This window comes from Oryctolagus cuniculus, chromosome 15 (genome assembly GCF_964237555.1).
Source record: "Oryctolagus cuniculus chromosome 15, mOryCun1.1, whole genome shotgun sequence".
NCBI classification, from domain to species: Eukaryota; Metazoa; Chordata; class Mammalia; order Lagomorpha; family Leporidae; genus Oryctolagus; species Oryctolagus cuniculus.
In genome coordinates this window covers 33,736,121-33,754,300 of record NC_091446.1, presented here as the reverse complement: position 1 = coordinate 33,754,300, position 18,180 = coordinate 33,736,121, and the positions used below count along the sequence as shown (strand labels likewise).

Sequence of the window (18,180 nt, the reverse complement as noted above, 5' to 3'; positions counted from 1 at the left end):
AAGAACAGCGCAGGGTCTTGTGTTGCTCCTCCACGAAGAGGGGGAGCGACATGGGTCTCCTATGTGGGTGCAGGGGCCCAAGGACTTGGGCCATCTTCTACTGCTTTCCTAGGCCACAGCAGAGACTGGATCGGAATTGGAGCAGCTGGGACTCAAACCGGGACCCATGTGGGATGCCGGTGTTGCAAGAGGTGGCTTTACCCACTATGCCACAGTGCCAACCCCAGTTACTAAGTATTTTGAAAACTGTTTTTGTATTGTTTCTGTGAAAGTGATCTTTTCCTAGCTTATTAGCATATAGGAAAGATAATGACTTTTACATATATTCTCATGTATTCTTAAAAACTTTCTAATTATTTCTAAATTTTTTGATCGAGTCTCTTGAGCTTTCCATGTACAAAGACATATCATCAACAATGTTAATTTTATCTTTCCTTTTCTAGTAGTTACAGTTTTACTTCTTTTGCGTATCTTTATGCATTAACCAGAATTTCTATTAGATACTAAGGTGATCAACTACTTAATATTAAATATAAAAGTTGATAGTATATTTCTTTGTTTCTAATTGAATTAAAAATTTGAAGTAGTAGAATTTTATCTGAAGCATCACAATGGTTTTCTTTCAGTAACATGATATATCATTCTTAAGAATATTTCCTGTGTATTTAGAAAGTGGGTGAAAAAGAACCATCATGAAAAAGATCTCAAACAGAAGAGAAGACATTTAAAAAAAGGTAAGGTATTAATGAATTTATAGGGACTTTTATCTTTCTAAAATTCTCAATTATAAATATAGGATAAGCATGATAAATATGAGATATTTAATTCTGTATACAAATCATACATTCATATATTAAATATGGGAGCTTTGGAAAGAATCGTATTCTTTTTTGGTCTGTCATCATGTAATGACGAACATTAGAAATGTGTTACACATTTATTTATATATTCTCTTAAATATTTGTTTATTTGTATGCTGTCTTAGCCAACTATCAAGTCATTCCCAGATTTGCTCAAAAACTTTCATTTGTCAGTGAAACATATATAGGACTAATATCTCTGTATCTCTCAGAGTAATTCTAATTAAGCTTCATATTTCATCCCTGCCTTCTAGATGGAGATGGGAAGTTGTGAAAAAATGTCCAGAATCCTGGAAATAGTGAGTGTGATATTGAGAAATAGAGACCTTTATTAATCACTTGACAGGGCTGATGGTCCATCATTTCTTCAATTGTTGTTATACCTTGATAAAGAATAAAAGTACATGTTTTTGGCCGGCACCGCGGCTCACTAGGCTAATCCTCCGCCTTGCGGTGCCGGCACACGGGGTTCTAGTCCCGGTCGGGGCGTCAGATTCTGTCCCGGTTGGTCCTCTTCCAGGCCAGCTCTCTGCTGTGGCCCGGGAGTGCAGTGGAGGATGGCCCAAGTGCTTGGGCCCTGCACCCCATGGGAGACCAGGATAAGTACCTGGCTCCTGTCATCCGATCAGCATGGTGCGCTGGCTGCAGCGTGGCGGCCATTGGAGGTTGAACCAACGGCAAAGGAAGATCTTTCTCTGTCTCTCTCTCTCACTGTCCACTCTGCCTGTCCAAAAAAAAAAAAAAAAAAGTACATGTTTTTAATTCTCTTAGGTGGATACTGAAGTTTAAGAAAGTTTTAAGGGTGCATGCTGGTCTGTGATGACCTGATTCAATAAATGTGACATATAGTACAGGAATCAGTGGTGGATTCAGAAGTTCTTTAAAAAAGTCTGGGCTTGGCTGGCACCGTGGCTCAATAGGCTAATCCTCCACCTGCAGCACCGACACACCGGGTTCTAGTCCCAGTCAGGGCACGAAATTCTGTCCTGGTCACTCCTCTTCCTGTCCAGCTCCCTGCTGTGGCCTGGGAGTGCAGTGGAGGATGGCCCAAGTGCTTGGGCCCTGCACCCCATGGGAGACCAGGAGAAACACCTGGCTCCTGGCTTCGGATCAGCGTGGTGTGCCAGCCGCAGTGCGCCGGCCGCAGCGGCCATTGGAGGGTGAACCAACGGTAAAGGAAGACCTTTCTGTCTGTCTGTCTCTCTCTCCCACTGTCCACTCTGCCTGTCAAAAAAAAAAAGTCTGGGCTCTCATGATTATGTGTTGTGTTATAATCATGTTGTTACTCTATGTCTTAATCCAGTTTGTGTTGCTATAATAGTGTAAGTTAAACTGGGTACTTTTCTTTAAACAAAAGAGGCTTATTTACCTAATAGTTTTGGTGGTTCAACAGCCTGGTGCTGGCATTGGCTTCTGAGAGGGGCTTCTGGCAGATAGCATCACGTGACATGAGTATAGGAGTGTGTACAAAAGAGACAAGTTATATGGCATGAGAGGAAGCAAGAGACTGGAGGTAGTGAATGTTAAGCTTACATATATATATATATATATATATATATATATATCCACTCTCAAGGAAACTAATCTTTCCAGACCCAACCCATTCTCCAAGACCAGCGTTAATCCCTTCCGAGCATGTTTATGGAGCAGTTACCTCTCATTTGGTCCCATTTCTTAAAGGTGCAATCACATTTCAACATCATTACTTTAGGGCCCAGGCTTGCAGCACACAAACCTTTAGGTGACAAACCATATCCAAATCATAGTATCCAAATCATTTCATTTTTGACATGAATCTGTGTTTTTACTGTGATTGGAAAGCTGATGTGTGTGTGTGTGTGTGTGTGTGCGCGTACGCGCACACGCTTGCTTGCTCTTCTATTTCAACTTCTCATTAGTTTTGGATAGTGTGTATTATTTCAGAAGTCTTTGCTATTATATTTATTAACTTTAGAATTAAAGCCATGAGGGTGGGAGGGTGGGAATGGGGGGAAGAAACACTATATCCCTAAAAACTGTACATATGAAATTTGTATTCATTAAATAAAAACCTTAAAAAAGAATTAAAACCAAACTTATATCCCTTGTCATTTTTTAAAAGATTTTATTTATTTATTTGAGAGTCAGAGTTACAGACAGTGAGAAAGAGAGAGAGACAGAGAGAAAGGTCTTCCATCCTCTGGTTCACTTCCCAAGTGGCCGCAATGGCCAGAGCTGCGCAGATCTGAAGCCAGGAGCCAGGAGCTTCTTCAAGGTCTCCCATGCAGGTGCAGGGGCCCAAGTACTTGGGCCATCTTCTACTGCTTTCCCAGGCCATACCAGAGAGGTGGATGGGAAGAGGAACAGCTGGGACTAGAACTGGCACCCATATGGGATGCTGGTGCCACAGGCTGAGGATTAACCTACTAGCCACAGTGCCGGTCCCATCCTTATCATTCTAAAAAGGATTTAACATTGATAGAATAATTTACTTTTAGAATACTGAGGTTTTTGCTGTAAACAATCATCAAATCTTAAAATGTCTATTTCACTTCAATACATTATATTTCAGGTACACTGTAAGTTACCTCGGATCAGGGAAAACATACAATACCTGTCTTTGGGGCCAGCGCCATGGCTCACTTGGTTGATCCTCTGCCTGCAGTGCCGGCATCCCATGTGGGCACCGGTTCTAGTCCTGGTTGCTCCTCTGCCAGCCCAGCTCTCTGCTGTGGCCTGAGAGGACAGTGGAGGATGGCCCCAGTGCTTGGGCCCTGCACCCGCGTGGGAGGCCGGGGGGGGGGGGGGCACCTGGCTCCTGGCTTTGGATCAGCACAGCGCCAGCCATAGCGGCCATTTGGGGAGTGAACCAACCGAGGGAGGACCTTTTTCTCTGTCTCTCTCTCTCACTGTCTATAAATCTACCTGTCAAAAAAAAAAAAAATAAACTGTCTTTTTGGAACTACCTTATTTCATTTAGTATAATGGTTTCCAGTTACGTACATTTTGTTGCAAAATAAAGCATTTCATTTAAAAAAAAAAAAGAATACTGAGGTTTTTAAAAGCTAGAAAATAACAGATCATCTTTTATTTTATTTAAGGTGAACAAATTTCATTCTTTTCATATATACAGATTTAGGAACATAGTGGTATTTTAATGACATTTTCTACCCTACCCTTCCTCCTGCCCATGCTCCCACCCTTCCTTCTCCTTCCTCTCTTATTGCCTCTCTTAATTTTTACAATGATCTACTTTGTTTTCAACTTTTATTTAATAAATATAAATTTCCAAAGTACAACTTTTGAATTATAGTGGCTTTTCCCCCTATAACCTTCTTCCCACCCACAACCATTCCATCTCCCACTCCCTCTCCCATCCCATTCTTCATCAAGATTCATTTTCAATTATCTTTATATACAGAAGATCAATTTAGTATATACTAAGTAAAGATTTCAACAGACTGCACCCACACAGACATACAAAGTATGGTGTACTGTTTGAGTAGTAGTTTTACCATTAATTTGCATAGTACAAATTAAGGACAGAGATCCTACATGGAGAGTAGGTGCACAGTGACTCCCGTTGTTGATTTAACAATCGACACTCTTATTGATGACATCAGTAATCACCCGAGGCTCTTGGCATGAGCTGCCAACGCTATGGAAGCCTCTTGAGTGCACCAACTCCAATCCTGTTTAGACAAGGCCATAGTCATACCTTCAGAGAAAGGTGCCTCCTTCTTTGATGGCCCGTTCTTTCTGCTGGGATCTCACTTGCAGAGATCTTTCATTTAGGTCTTTTTTTTTTTGCCACAGTGTCTTGGCTTTCCATGCCTGCAAAACTCTCATGGGCTTTTTAGCCAGATCCGAATGCTTGAGGGCTGATTCTGAGACCAGAGTGCTGTTTAGGGCATTTGCCATTCTATGAGTCTGCTGTGTATCCTGCTTCCTGTGTAGGATAACAATGATCTACTTTCAATTTACTTTATACTCATAAGATTAACCCTGCACTATGAGTTCAACAAATAGCAAGGAGAAAAAAACACTATTCCTCAAAAATAGAGACAAGGGCTGTAAACAATGATCAAATCTCAAAATGTCAATTTTGCTGTTAAACATTTTGATACTTTATTTGTTACCACAGATCAGGGAAAACATGGTATTTGTCTTTTGGGGAATGGCTTTTTTCACTGAGTATAGTGGTTTCCACTTGTATCCATTTTGTTGCAAAAGAGAATTTCATGCTTTTTCATGGCTCGGTAGTATTCCTTACTATATATTTCTTTATCCAGTCTTTTTTGATGGATATCTGGGTTAATTCCATATCTTAGCTATTGTGAATTACACTGCAATAAACATGGGGGTACAGATAACTCTTTCATATGCTGATTTCACTTCCCTTGGGTAAATTCCCAGAAGTGGGATTGCTGGATCATATGGTAGATCTATTTTCAACTTTCTGAAGTATCTCCATACTGTACTAGTTCACATTCCCACCAACAGTGGATTGGATACTTTTTCTCCCACTTCCTTACCAGCATTTTTTGTTTATTGATTTCTGTATAAAAGCCATTATAACTGGAGTGAGGTGAAACCTCACTGTGGTTTTGATTTGCATTTTCCTGATGGCTAGTGATCCTGAGTAATTTTTTCACATGTCTGTTTGCCACTTGAGATTCTTCTTTTGAAAAATGCCTGTACATTGGCCGGCGCCGTGGCTCAATAGGCTAATCCTCTGCCTTGCGGTGCCGGCACACCAGGTTCTAGTCCCAGTCAGGGCGACAGATTCTGTCCCAGTTGCCCCCCTTCCAGGCCAGCTCTCTGTTGTGGCCTGGGAGTGCAGTGGAGGATGGCCCAAGTGCTTGGGCCCTGCACCCCATGGGAGACCAGGATAAGCACCTGGCTCCTGCCTTCGGATCAGTGCGGTGCACCGGCTGCAGCATGCCGGCTGCGGCAGCCATTGGAGGGAGAACCAATAGAAAAAAAAAAAGGAAGACCTTTCTCTGTCTCTCTCTCTCACTGTCCACTCTGCCTGTCCAAAAAAAAAAAAAAAAGAAAGAAAAGAAAAGAAAAGAAAAAGAAAAATGCCTGTACATATCCTTTGCCCATTTCTTAACTGAATTGTTTGTTTTGTTGTTGAGTTTCTTGAGCCCTTTATAGATTCTGGATATTAATCCTTTATCAATTGTATAGTTTGCATATATTTTTCCGATTCTATCAGTTGCCTCTTCACTTTACTGAGTGTTTCTTTTGCAGTCCAGAAGTTTCTCAGATTGATGTAATCCCATTTGTCTATTTTGGCTTTGATTGCCTGTGCTTCTGGGTTTTTTTCTAAGACATCTTTGCCTCTGCCAATGTCTTGCCAAGTTTTCCCAGTGTCCTCTTCCAGTAATTTGATGCTATCAGATCATAGATTTAGATCCTTGATCCATTTTGAGTTTATTTTTGTATAAAATAGGGGTCTTGTTTCATACTTCTGCATGCAGAAATCCAGCTTTCCCAGCATCATTTGTTGAAGAGACTGTTCTTGCTCTAGGGATTGGTTTTAGCTCCTTTATCAAAGATTAGTTGGTTGTGGATTGATTTCTGGAGTTTCTGTTCTGTTCCATTGATGTACATGTATATTTTTGTGCTAGTACCAGGCTGTTTTGATTACAAATGCCCTGTAGTATGTCTTGAAATCTGGTATTGTGATTCTTCTGGCTTTATTTTTGTTGTATAGGATTGCTTTAGCTATTTGGGGTGTCTTGTGTTTCCATATGAATTTTAGCATCGTTTTTATATAGATCTGAGAAGAATGTTGTTGGCATTTTGATTGGGATTGTATTGAATATGTAAATTGCTTTTTGTAGCATGGCCATTTTGATGATATTAATTCTTCCAATCTATGAACATGGAAGATTTTTTCATTTTTTTGTGTTTCTTCTTCTATTTCTTTCTTTAATGTTTCATAATTTTCATTGTAGAGATCTTTTACCTCCTTGGTTAAATATATTACATGGTATTTAATTTTTTTGTAGCTATTGTGAATGGGATTGATTTTAGAAGTTCTTTCTCCGGCATAGCATTGCCTGTGTATACAAAGGCTAATGATTTTTTTGTGTTAATTTTACATCCTGGCACTTAACCCAATTCTTTAATGAGTTCCAATAGTCTCTTTTGGGCCTCCTATATATGGAATCGTCTCATAATGCAAATAGGGATAATTTGAAGAAGCGCTAATCTAATACTGATTTTTTTCTTATGCTAAAACATTTGACTAGAATTACTGGGAAACAGCCAGAAATATGATTTTGATATTCAGGGATGCCATCAAGGTTGGAGACATGGATTTGGGAAGCCATGGAAATGTATAAACTCTCCAAAAACTTGGAATGTACTTGCATTCGAACTATAGGGAGAAGTGCAACTATTGAAAGATGCATGATATTAAACTTATTGTACAGAACTAGGGATTTTTTCCATCTTACAATAAACATACAAATATTGTGAATAAAATGAACAAATTGTTATTAAACTTACTGTACAGAACTATGGATTTTTTCCATCTTACAATAAACATACAAGTATTGTGAAAGATGCATGAATACGTGACCAGAGAGGTAGGAAGGTGGAGGGTCAGTATATAGAAAGTTTTCAGAAAATAAGGGTGCTCAGCTTTGCCAGATGCTATAATCAGCCAGGTAATAGCTAATGCTGGTATAATGTTGAGTTTTCAAAATATTTTCAAAATAAGTCTCAAATAAGTCTAATCTCATTTCATATGTCTCATTGACACATGAAAAAGATAATACAGAATACTAAGAACTAATCATTGAACTTTTATCATTAAATTGTCCTTTTTATATTAAGAAAGCAATTTCTTAATTTAAAAATCCATATATAAAGAACTCAAACATATTAATAAAAAGATAAAATTTAAGAAACCAAGCAAAGGATATAAATGGGTATTTTAAAGGAGATGAAGTTCCAATGACTGACGAAATTTGAAAATATATTCAATGAAAAAGCAAAAATATACAAATTAACTCTCCCCACTTTTTTTTTCAGATGTCAGAAGAGACAAACAATATTGCAGTAGAAGAAATTGTAGATAAGCATCTCCAAAAAGGTTCTCAGTATACCACAACTCTGATATTCTTGGTTTTTATTTTTAAAAGATGTAAATAATTAATCCCACACTAGGGTTTCAGCTGAGAATACAAATTTCTTAAGCAATTAGTTTAAACAGGACTTAAACTTCCTAGATAAATCAAGGTGGACATAAGGAAATACACAGAAAACTTAATATGTATGATTACCTAAATTCCATTTTTTTCTATCTGCAAACATGGAGACTTCATTAGTGCTTGAGACTGACAGTAAAGATACACACACACACACACACAGATTTATACAACCTTTTTGTTTACAAACTATACAGCCTTTTTCTTTCTCAATTCCTCTAGTGGATCAGCCAGAATAAATAGATATAAACAGGATAACAGAAAATTACACATGGCTTAGAGTGCACTCAACAGCTGGAGCCTTCGTTATACTCTACAAAACTATTTCATTTCCCTTTAGAGCTGACAGAAGCAGGGGTCAGAAGTATTATACTGATCTTACAAAACTAACATAAATAATTAAAATGACTGCCTATGGACTTATTTCTCTTCCTTTCAGATTCCTTTCTTTCCATTTAAATCAGGTTGAAGTAACCTAGCTTTAATATTTGTATATCTCAATTTGTATATCTCACAGAGCTGTAAATAAAGATAAAAATGTTCTGATCTGAGCCTTTTTAGGGAGACCTCACTACAAAGAAGGACCCTGGCCAGTAAAAAGACTGGCAGTAGAAGAAGGTGACAGAGGGTACAGAAGTCATCACAAAGGGAAACAAAATTTAGTTCTGATCATGGGTGAATGCATTTATTCCAAATGGAGCAAGGGGAAGGACATCCGTGGGTGTTGGGTTCTAAGTTTTCATGGGACAGTGACCCAGTCTTCATACTTGTTATGATCCTTAGATGTACATGCAGTTAAGGTACTTAAATCTCTTGTTGCTATTGCTGTTTAATGATAAGAAAGTATTGTTAACTCTATATTATGTTCGTGTCCTGATAGATTTAGATGCAGAAGAAAATCAAAACATAATAGAGACATTGAGAGGCAAAGTAAGAGAAAAGCTAAAAAATGCTAAGGTAATGCTTTTTAAACTTTTCTTGTTTTTGAAAGTGCTTTTTAAATGAAACTGATTGCATAATAAACTTTTTTTTTTTTTTGGACAAAAAAAGGATGAAGGGCAAGCATATAGCTGGTGGTTAAGATGTTGGCTCATATGCCTGTGTACTACATTGGAGTACCTGGCTTCAGTTCTTGACTCTAGCTTCCTGCGGATACAAACCGTGGGAGGCAGCAGTGATGGCTCAGTTGATTGGTTCCCTCCCACCCATGTGGAAAACCTGGGGGCATTTCAAGTATTTAGGAGTAAACCAGTGGATGGGAGCTCTCCCCGCCACCCCAGCAAGCTATCTCTATCTATCTATATCTATCTCTCCCCCTCTAACAAGCTATCTCTATCTCTATCTCTATCTCTATTTGTAGCTCTGTCTATCTCTGTCTCTCTGCCACCTACTCAAATTTTTAAAAAGGAGAGAGCTGAAATTCAGTTCTAATATAGCTTCTTAATTCCATAAAGTTCCAAGTTGCTTCCCATGTTTTTTCCCCTTTTCTATCATAAAGTCCCTATAATGTCAAACCTAAAGCCAAGAAAAGTTAAATGATTTGATTGTAGTAATTATATATGGCATCTCAGGGAAATACACAACATATGTGTGCACATACACACGTGTACTTTTTTAAAGAAGCACATTGAGAAATCTTGATTTTTATACATTTTGGAAAAAGATTCATGAGCTCAATATGTCTGTTTCTGTAAAGATCTATTTATGTTGTGTTTCAGATAAATCAAGGTGAAAAATCTTCAACTCAGCTGTTCGTTGATACTAAGCTACATCAATGGTCTAAGGTGAATAACTGTTTTAAGCAAAGTAGCTTTATGGACATAAACTTTCCAATACAGATTTTGTTCTGAAACTCAATATTTAGTAGTATACTTAAAATTTAACGTGACAAAATATTCAGATTTGGGGTAACTATATTATTTAGAGCATGGGTGAAGGAACTATAACAAAAAGATGTAAGATAAAAATGTCTTAATTAAGATACACGCTTTACTTCTATATTTTGTAACTGTTAAGTAGCCCAGACTCGGCAGGACAGTTCTGCCATCTTCTACATATGGTTTTCATCTCTGAGTCCATGGCAAAACTCCAGTGATTTCATTTTTTGGCCAAAAGGGAGAGAGAGGAAAGAGGCAAAGGAGTGCAGGTTGGTCTTAATGGATAAAGACTTGCAAATCGCACACATCATTTCAGTGAAAGGATATTGGGAGATGTGTCTAAGTATCCAGCTAAAAGTAAATTGTTTTATCAAAGGTTGGGGGGGAAGACAATAATGAACAACTAGTAGTTTCAGCCAGAAGCACCTAGAGTATTTAACTCTTCAAATTGTAAAATGCAAGGAATGTTGTTTTTAAATTTGTCTTGTGTACTGTGCCCTGCTCAGGCCCTTAAAATTTCATTTTACTTAGGGGTAGTCATTTGACCTATTAATTAAATTGCTGTTTTGGATGCCTACATCCCATATCAAAGTATACAGGATCAAGCCCTGGCTCTGCTTCCAAATCCAGTTTTATGCTAATGTACACACTGGGAGGCAGCAGGTGGTGCCTCAAGTAGTTGGTTCTTGGGCCTCAGACTGGTCCACCCCTGGCAGTTACAGACATTTAGGAAATGAACCAGCAAATGGGAGCTCATGTTGTCTTTCTCTCTCTCTCTCTGCCTCTCAAATAAAAGTTTCCTAAATGAATCTTAATTATATTTAATAGCAAAAGCAAATTAAAAAGAATGTTTATGTACATATTATTCATGCAACATATGAATAAAATCATGCTTATATTGGATTTAATTTAACCATGAATAGTAAAAAATATGAATAGTTTAAAAATTCTCGAAGTTTAACAGTTGAATACCAAGCAAAGAGTTAAAAAGAAGAGAAATTGGTTTCAATGCATTTCCATACAAACCACTAGACTTCTCAGGAAGTAGAGGATTTTAACAAGTGGTTTGGAAGGCCAGCGCCACGGCTCACTAGGCTAATCCTCCACCTGCGGTGCCAGCACTCTGGGTTCTAGTCCCGGTCGGGGTGCCAGATTCTGTCCTGGTTGTCTCTCTTCCAGGCCAGCTCTCTGCTGTGGCCAGGGAGTGCAGTGGAGGATGGCCCAAGTTCTTGGGCCCTGCACCCCATGGGAGACCAGGAGAAGCACCTGGCTCCTGGCTTCGGATCAGCACGGTGTGCCGGCTGTAGTGCGCCAGCCGCGGCGGCCATTGGAGGGTGACCCAAAGGAAAAGGAAGACCTTTATCTCTGTCTCTCTCTCACTGTCCACTCTGCCTGTCAAAAATAAAATAAATAAAAAAAAAAGTGGTTCAGAGTTGAGCAGAGAAAATGAGAAGTAAATATACTCTATTATACTGACAGTTCATATATACTGCATTGTTACCAACTGAGTAACTTTTAGGGTTAGAATAGAAGAAAAGTTTTTGTATATTGTTTTAATTATTTGAGTCCTCATAACAGAGCTTTCCTTTTCATTATAGAATTTGTTCTTTTATAAACTTGCATTAAAACAGTTTGATTTAATATATTGTGTATGAGTAAGCAGTGATGTCTTACATTTCAAAGATACAGACTTTACAAGATTGTAAAAAAGAAAGCAAGTTTATAACTAAGAATATGCCACTTTTAAGACTTTTAATTAGGGGCCAGTGCTTTGGCAAAGCAGGTTAGTCCACCACCTACAGCTCTAGCATCCCAAATGGGTGCTGGTTCTAGTCCCAGCTGCTCCACTTCCAATCCAACTCCCTACTAATGTGCCTGGGAAGGCAGCAGAGGGTGGCCCCAAGTGTTTGGGCCCCTGCACCCAAGTGGAAGACCTGGAGGTAGCTCCTGACTCTTGGCTTCAGCCTGGCCCAGCCTCAGCTGCTGCAGCCATTTGGGGAGTGAACCAGCAGATGGAAGACCCTTCTTCCCTCTCCCTCTCCTTCCCCCCTCCCTCTCCCTCTCCCCCTCCTGTCCCCTCCCCCTCCTCCTCTCCCCCTTTTTCTGTAACTCTGCCTTTCAAATAAATAAAATAAATCTTGAAAAAAAAAAAGACTTTTAATTACCTATAGCTCCACTAAAGATTAAGGAGTGAGGTGGTACTTATGCATGTATCCAAGCACATATGTGCTTGAGAGGACCAGAAAAGAGGAAGGGGAAAAAATTTGACCTGAGCTGGCATTTCAACTAAACTTTGAGGTGAGGCAATAGTTTAAGAAGAGAGGATATTTTGACTCTGTTTTGATTCCTATTGCAGTCACAAGAACATTTAAAAACAAACAAAAAAACCCCTCATGAATCAACCAATCTCAAAGCTAAATATAACTTGGTATTCTTTGTCCTACTTTTCCTTCTTTATTAATAAGGTAATAATTAATGTTTACCATATTACAAAAAGGTATTTCCATCACTTATAAGCAGGAAAATAATTCATTTCAACCCTAAATAGTGGTTTATTATTTGATCCACAGAATGAGGTCTTGTTGGATGAAGGTCTTTCGTTTTTCATTCTGAGTGGTGAAGAAGACTCTGCTTTGGGTCAGTCTTCAGAACAGGTTGGATTTGTCCCCTCCTATAACTTCGCTCTTGAGAAAATGACTCTTCATTAAGGGAGATGAGGTTTTATTTCTTTTTTTAAATTTTTTTTTTTTTTTTTTTTTTTTTTTTTTTAATTTTTGACAGGCAGAGTGGACAGTGAGAGAGAGAGACAGAGAGAGAAAGGTCTTCCTTTGCCGTTGGTTCACCCTCCAATGGCCGCCGCTGCAGCCGGCGCACCGTGCTGATCCGAAGGCAGGAGCCAGGATCCAGGTGCTTTTCCTGGTCTCCCATGGGGTGCAGGGCCCAAGCACCTGGGCCATCCTCCACTGCACTCCCTGGCCATAGCAGAGAGCTGGCCTGGAAGAGGGGCAACCGGGACAGAATCCGGCGCCCCAACCGGGACTAGAACCCGGTGTGCCGGCGCCGCAAGGTGGAGGATTAGCCTATTGAGCCACGGCGCCGGCTTTCTTTTTTTAAATTTTTTTATTTTTTATTTATTTATTTTTGACAGGCAGAGTGGACAGTGAGAGAGAGAGAGAGACAGAGAGAAAGGTCTTCCTTTACCATTGGTTCACCCTCCAATGGCCGCTATGGCCAGCACGCTGTGGCCGGCGCACCGTGCTGATCTGAAGCCAGGAGCCAGGTGCTTCTCCTGGTCTCCCATGCAAGTGCAGGGCCCAAGCACTTGGGCCATCCTCCACTGCACTCCCGGGCCACAGCAGAGAGCTGGCCTGGAAGAGAGGCAACCAGGACAGAATCCGGCACCCTGACCGGGACTAGAACCCGGTGTGCCGGCGCCGCAGGCAGAGGATTAGCCTAGTGAGCCGCAGCGCTGGCCTGAAGGTTTTATTTCTGAGGCTTCTTCCCTTTGAATTGACTGTTCATACCTAATATTTATAGAGTGCTTACCGGATGCCCAACAATATACTAAGTTCTTTAAGTGGATTATGTCATTCAGGTCTCATAATAAGCCCCTGTAGGGCAGATATTATTATCTTTATTTTTAAGTGAGGAAACTGAGGCACTGAGGGTTGAGCACTGAGAGAGCTGGGAAGTACAGGCTGTCGGCTTCAAAGCCTGTGTTTGTTTGCTGTTCCTCTCCTTCTCATCAGGTGTTGCACATATCTGCATTACACCTCGCGGATTCCACAATCTCTGTCCCACCCAGTCCCATTCCTGTCCCTTCTAATTTCTGTCAGTTCTTCCCAGTCCTTCTCAGACTCCTTGGTCTCTCTGTGGCTCTGTGGTAGGTTGCCCTTCCTCCAATAAGAGTACCAATTAGTTTCATGGGTCTATCTCCCATCTCCTCCTGACTTGTCAGTCTTACCAGTTTCCCTCTCTGCTCCTGTCTCTACGTCCTTTTTCCAATTTCTCTGTACCTTCAAATCTCCACGGTGTTCTTGAGGCTCGTGCCACCCTGTACCTCTGTTCCAAGTTGTCCCAGCTCATGTCTTCTAACATCTGTCAATCATTTCCAGATTGCTCAGAGCCTCTTTTCAAGTCTCTTTTTGGTGCCTATTTGTTCCTACTTATCACCCAGACTCTTTCAATCCCCTTTCTTTGAATTTTGCTCCTTTCCTTCCTTTCATTGTTGTTTTTTTCCATAATAAAATACTGTCTTTTAAATTTTTGAACAAGTAGAATGAATACATTATAGAAACCTAATGCAGGAAAAGAGGAAAAAGAAAATAAAGTCACTGAAATCCGCTGCCCTGAATAACCACTAGATTATTTTTATATCTTTTTCTGCACTCATCCTTGTACATGAACGCATAGTTTTATATAAACACCATCACAGTAGTAAATGAAAATTCCATTTTTCCAATTGCTCAGCCAAACCTTGGTGTCATCTTTGATTCCTTTTTTTATTCAACATGCCTGTATCCAATTCATCACAAATTCTATTGGTTCTACATTCAAAATATTGCAGAATCTGGCCCACTTTTTGTTACTTTCAATGGCACTGCCCTAGTTTAACTCTCCATAATCTGTCATTTGGATCATTGCCAAACTTCCTCTTCGTATTTGTTATTTCCCTTTTAGTCTATATTTAATACCCTACAGTATTCAGTATGATCCTGTTAAAATCTGGGACAGACCATTCTTTTGCTTATACCTTCTGGAGGTTTTCTATCTCACTTAAAATAAGAGCTGAAGTTCTTGGAGGTGCCTTCAAGGCATATATGACCTGGTCCCCTTGGTGCCTCCCTGATTTCATTTCTTATTACTTTCCCCCTTTCACCTAACTCCAGCACATTAGCTTCTTTCTTGTTCCTTACTTACACTATGCTCTTGTCTTAACAGTCGTTGCACCTGTTTATCTGCCTAGAAAATTCTTCCTTTATCCTAGTTCTCTACCCCTCACCAACTCTGGGTCTATGTTGAGATGCCATATGATCAAAGATACTGTGTCTGACAATAGTATCTAAAATAATACCCCTCAATTCACCCAGTCCAGTGCTTGCTATTTCTTTACCGTGTGTTTTTTTTCTTCCTAACCCTTATCACCATCTAAAATATTTTTTTGTCTATTTGTTTGTTTTCTTCCTGGAGCATAGTAGGCACTCAATGAATATTTGGGTGAATATTGAATAAATGGGTATCAAACATGCCCATGTACTTGAATGACAAATCATCTGACTTCCTAGCACCCCACTATTTGGGTTGAAGAATAAATATTTCTAGCAAACAAAAGAAAGCCCAATCTCTGATCCTCCCACCCAACAGAGTATGCCAGGACCAGGGGTTGTGGTTTGGGCTGCCTTTCCTTCTCATGGGGTGAGCTTGAAAGAAATTAGGTTGATAAGGGTTTGGGGTGAGACAAATGACATATACTGAGCTTGAGGAAGTTTAGAAGTGAGCTTTTTAGAGAGGTTTTCTGGAAAATCCATATATTTGGTGATTTTAAGGTCCACAAAAAAATTACTCTCCCCATCATAGAGAAGAGAAAGTACTATAATATGAGAGGCTGAGTTTGCCAAGACTCCCCTTCTTGGTAAGAGAGGAGCCCTGGTTCCAAATATCTCATCTGGGCGACCTAGAGTAGGTCTGCGGTTACTTTCATATGGTTCTTCTTTTCACACCACAATTAATAAGGCATTTTCCTGGGAGCTAAGTGGGGGCCATATCTCTCTCTTTTTACCATTCAATACTGAATTTGTATTCTTTTAAAACTTGTATTCTTTTACTCAATTTGTATATCTTCTGACCTCATACTCTTGTCACACAAGCCAACAGACACTGCTCTGTTGGGAACTGCATAGTGAAGACCAAGAAGGTGATGATCTAGGGCAACAACTAGACTTAGACTAAGTGAGGAATAATTGGGTATACTGGGCTTATGTTGGTTGAGATCACAGCTTGTCTCAGGGAGACTGGGTAGGACTCATAAAAGACAGAAGCAATCATAAGTCAGTGATTGGAGTACAAGACGAGAGGCTGACATACTCAACTGCGGCAGACCTCAGCCCTAGAGGCAGCAGGGTTCTGTATAGGAAATCCAGCTGGAGCAAAGAGCCCTTTTTGGTCCACATTTGGAATCTTCTTCCTTTTTTTTTTTTTTTTTTTTTGACAGGCAGAGTGGACAGTGAGAGAGAGACAGAGAGAAAGGTCTTCCTTTTTTTTTTCCGTTGGTTCACCCTGCAATGGCCTCTGCGGCTGGTGCACTGCGGCCAGCGCACTGCACTGATCCGAAGCCAGGAGCCAGGTGCTTCTCCTGGTCTCCCATGGGGTGCAGGGCCCAAGTACTTAGGCCATCCTCCACTGCCTTCCCGGGCCACAGCAGAGAGCTGGCCTGGAAGAGTGGCAACCGGGACAAAATCTGGCGCCCCCACCGGGACTAGAACCCGGTGTGCCGGTGCCGCAGGCGGAGGATTAGCCTATTGAGCCGTGGCGCTGGCCCACATTTGGTATCTTCTAAGAGATGTTTCATATCCATATCCTCTAAATCTTGCTCCCAAATATCAGTGTTATACCTTGTTTGAATTCTAAAAATGCTTCCCCAAAGATTTCTAGATATAAAATATTTTCTTGATTTCCTCACAGGGTTGGAAAGGATGTGATGCTATGATGACTTGATAAGCATTACTTATTTACTTCTGTTAGTGTCAGTCAGGACCATGTAAGGTCCTCTAGTCAAAGGAATTCTGTGGTTAATTGTTTTTATTATTTATTCTAAATGTATGGTTTTGAGAATTGAAGTATGTGCATGACTCACAGTACTCTCATTAAAATATGTAGATTTCAAATTAGATAAGTAAAGTAATTGAAAATAAACTGATTTCATTTAGTGAACAAGTTCATATTAATTTTCTGGTCATAAAATAAGCAATAGCATGTAATATTTAGTAATTTATGCTTCCATCCCTATATTCCATATATACATTTCAGAATTTTACTGTAATCACTGTATTCTTTGATACTGAATCTTTTCTTTCATTTTTTTTTTCCTTAAATGCCTTATAGAAAACAGCATACCTGTACCAAATCATTTTAGATATTGCTATTCTCTGACTGATGAAGATAAAAGGAGGAGAGTTAAGGCCACACGGCCTGATGTCTTTTGACTCTGCCCCACACTTTGCATTCTCAATAGCTGAAAATAATTTTAATGTTTTAGCATTTCCATAGAGCAGGAGGGGCTTAAATTATAATTCTACTTCAGCAGACTCTCATCGCTGAATTGCAAATATAGGCTATAGCAAAATCATATTGTATACCTTAAATGAGTTCCTCTATGTTTGGTGAAATTTCACTACAATTAATTTCAGCTAAAACTTGATTTAGGTATCTTACATAAAAAAGACTGTCCACAGTGGCTGGTGTTGTGACATAGTGGGTTAAGCTGTGTTCCAATTCAGCTTCCTGCAGAGGTTCTTGGAAGGTTAGCAGAAGATGGCCCAAGGACTTGAGCTTCTACCACCCATGTGGGAGAATAGGATGCAGTTCCTGGTTCCTGGCTTTGGCCTGCCTGTTGCAGCCATTTGGGGAGTAAATTGGCAGATAAGATCTCTCTCCTCCCTTTCCTCCTCCTTCTCCCTCTTCCTCTCTATATCCCTCTCTCTGTCATTCTGCCTTTCAAATAACTAAGTAAATCCCTTAAAAAATAAAAAAGATTGTTCACAGTTAAGGTTCCAGTATATTTTATATGTCTTTATATTAACCATTGGAAACAATCATATTGTATATTTTTTTTCTTTTTTGTCTTCAACAGAGATCAGGAAATGATAGTTACCCTAAATACTTTTCACTTGGCGATAATTTACAAAATATTGCTGAGGGTCAAGATGAAGATTTTATGGAAGAAGTCATTTTTACAGATTTACTTGAGGTAAAAGCTGCTGAATATGAAGATGATCAGGAACAAATGAAAAAACAGGCCACAAATATTTTTGTGCCAAGTAGTTCTCCAGGTAATATTTTTTTCAATAAAATATTCAATTCTTTAATAATATTATAGAATAGTAGCTTCTGTGCATGCTGGATAAGCAGAAAGTACTGATTTAAAATTATAATAAATTTTCTATGTTTTTCATGCCTCCTGTAAGTTAAGGAAATTAAGAGAACTCATTCATCATTTATGTATATATCATACTTCAAAAA

The 18,180-nt window shown here is 39.5% G+C and overlaps 1 protein-coding gene across 10 annotated transcripts in view; it reads left to right on the top strand.

The window, feature by feature from the left end:
• Positions 1-18,180, top strand: part of CC2D2B (coiled-coil and C2 domain containing 2B) — a 120,274-nt gene that overhangs the window by 13,739 nt on the left and 88,355 nt on the right. For 6 of the 10 annotated variants that reach the window (XR_007910852.2, XM_051823117.2, NM_001349481.1 and 3 more), the window contains 7 exons: positions 627-734; positions 1,115-1,159; positions 7,890-7,950; positions 8,946-9,022; positions 9,784-9,849; positions 12,513-12,596; positions 17,792-17,990. Coding sequence is in view for 9 of the 10 variants with exons in the window: in XM_051823117.2 (XP_051679077.1) it covers positions 1,115-1,159; positions 7,890-7,950; positions 8,946-9,022; positions 9,784-9,849; positions 12,513-12,596; positions 17,792-17,990 (532 nt within the window). In the remaining variant the exon portion in view is untranslated. Of the gene's footprint in view, positions 1-626; positions 735-1,114; positions 1,160-7,889; positions 7,951-8,945; positions 9,023-9,783; positions 9,850-12,512; positions 12,597-17,791; positions 17,991-18,180 lie in introns of those variants that run through there. The other 4 variants (XM_051823118.2, XM_051823120.2, XM_051823119.2 and 1 more) reach the window with 4 other exon arrangements.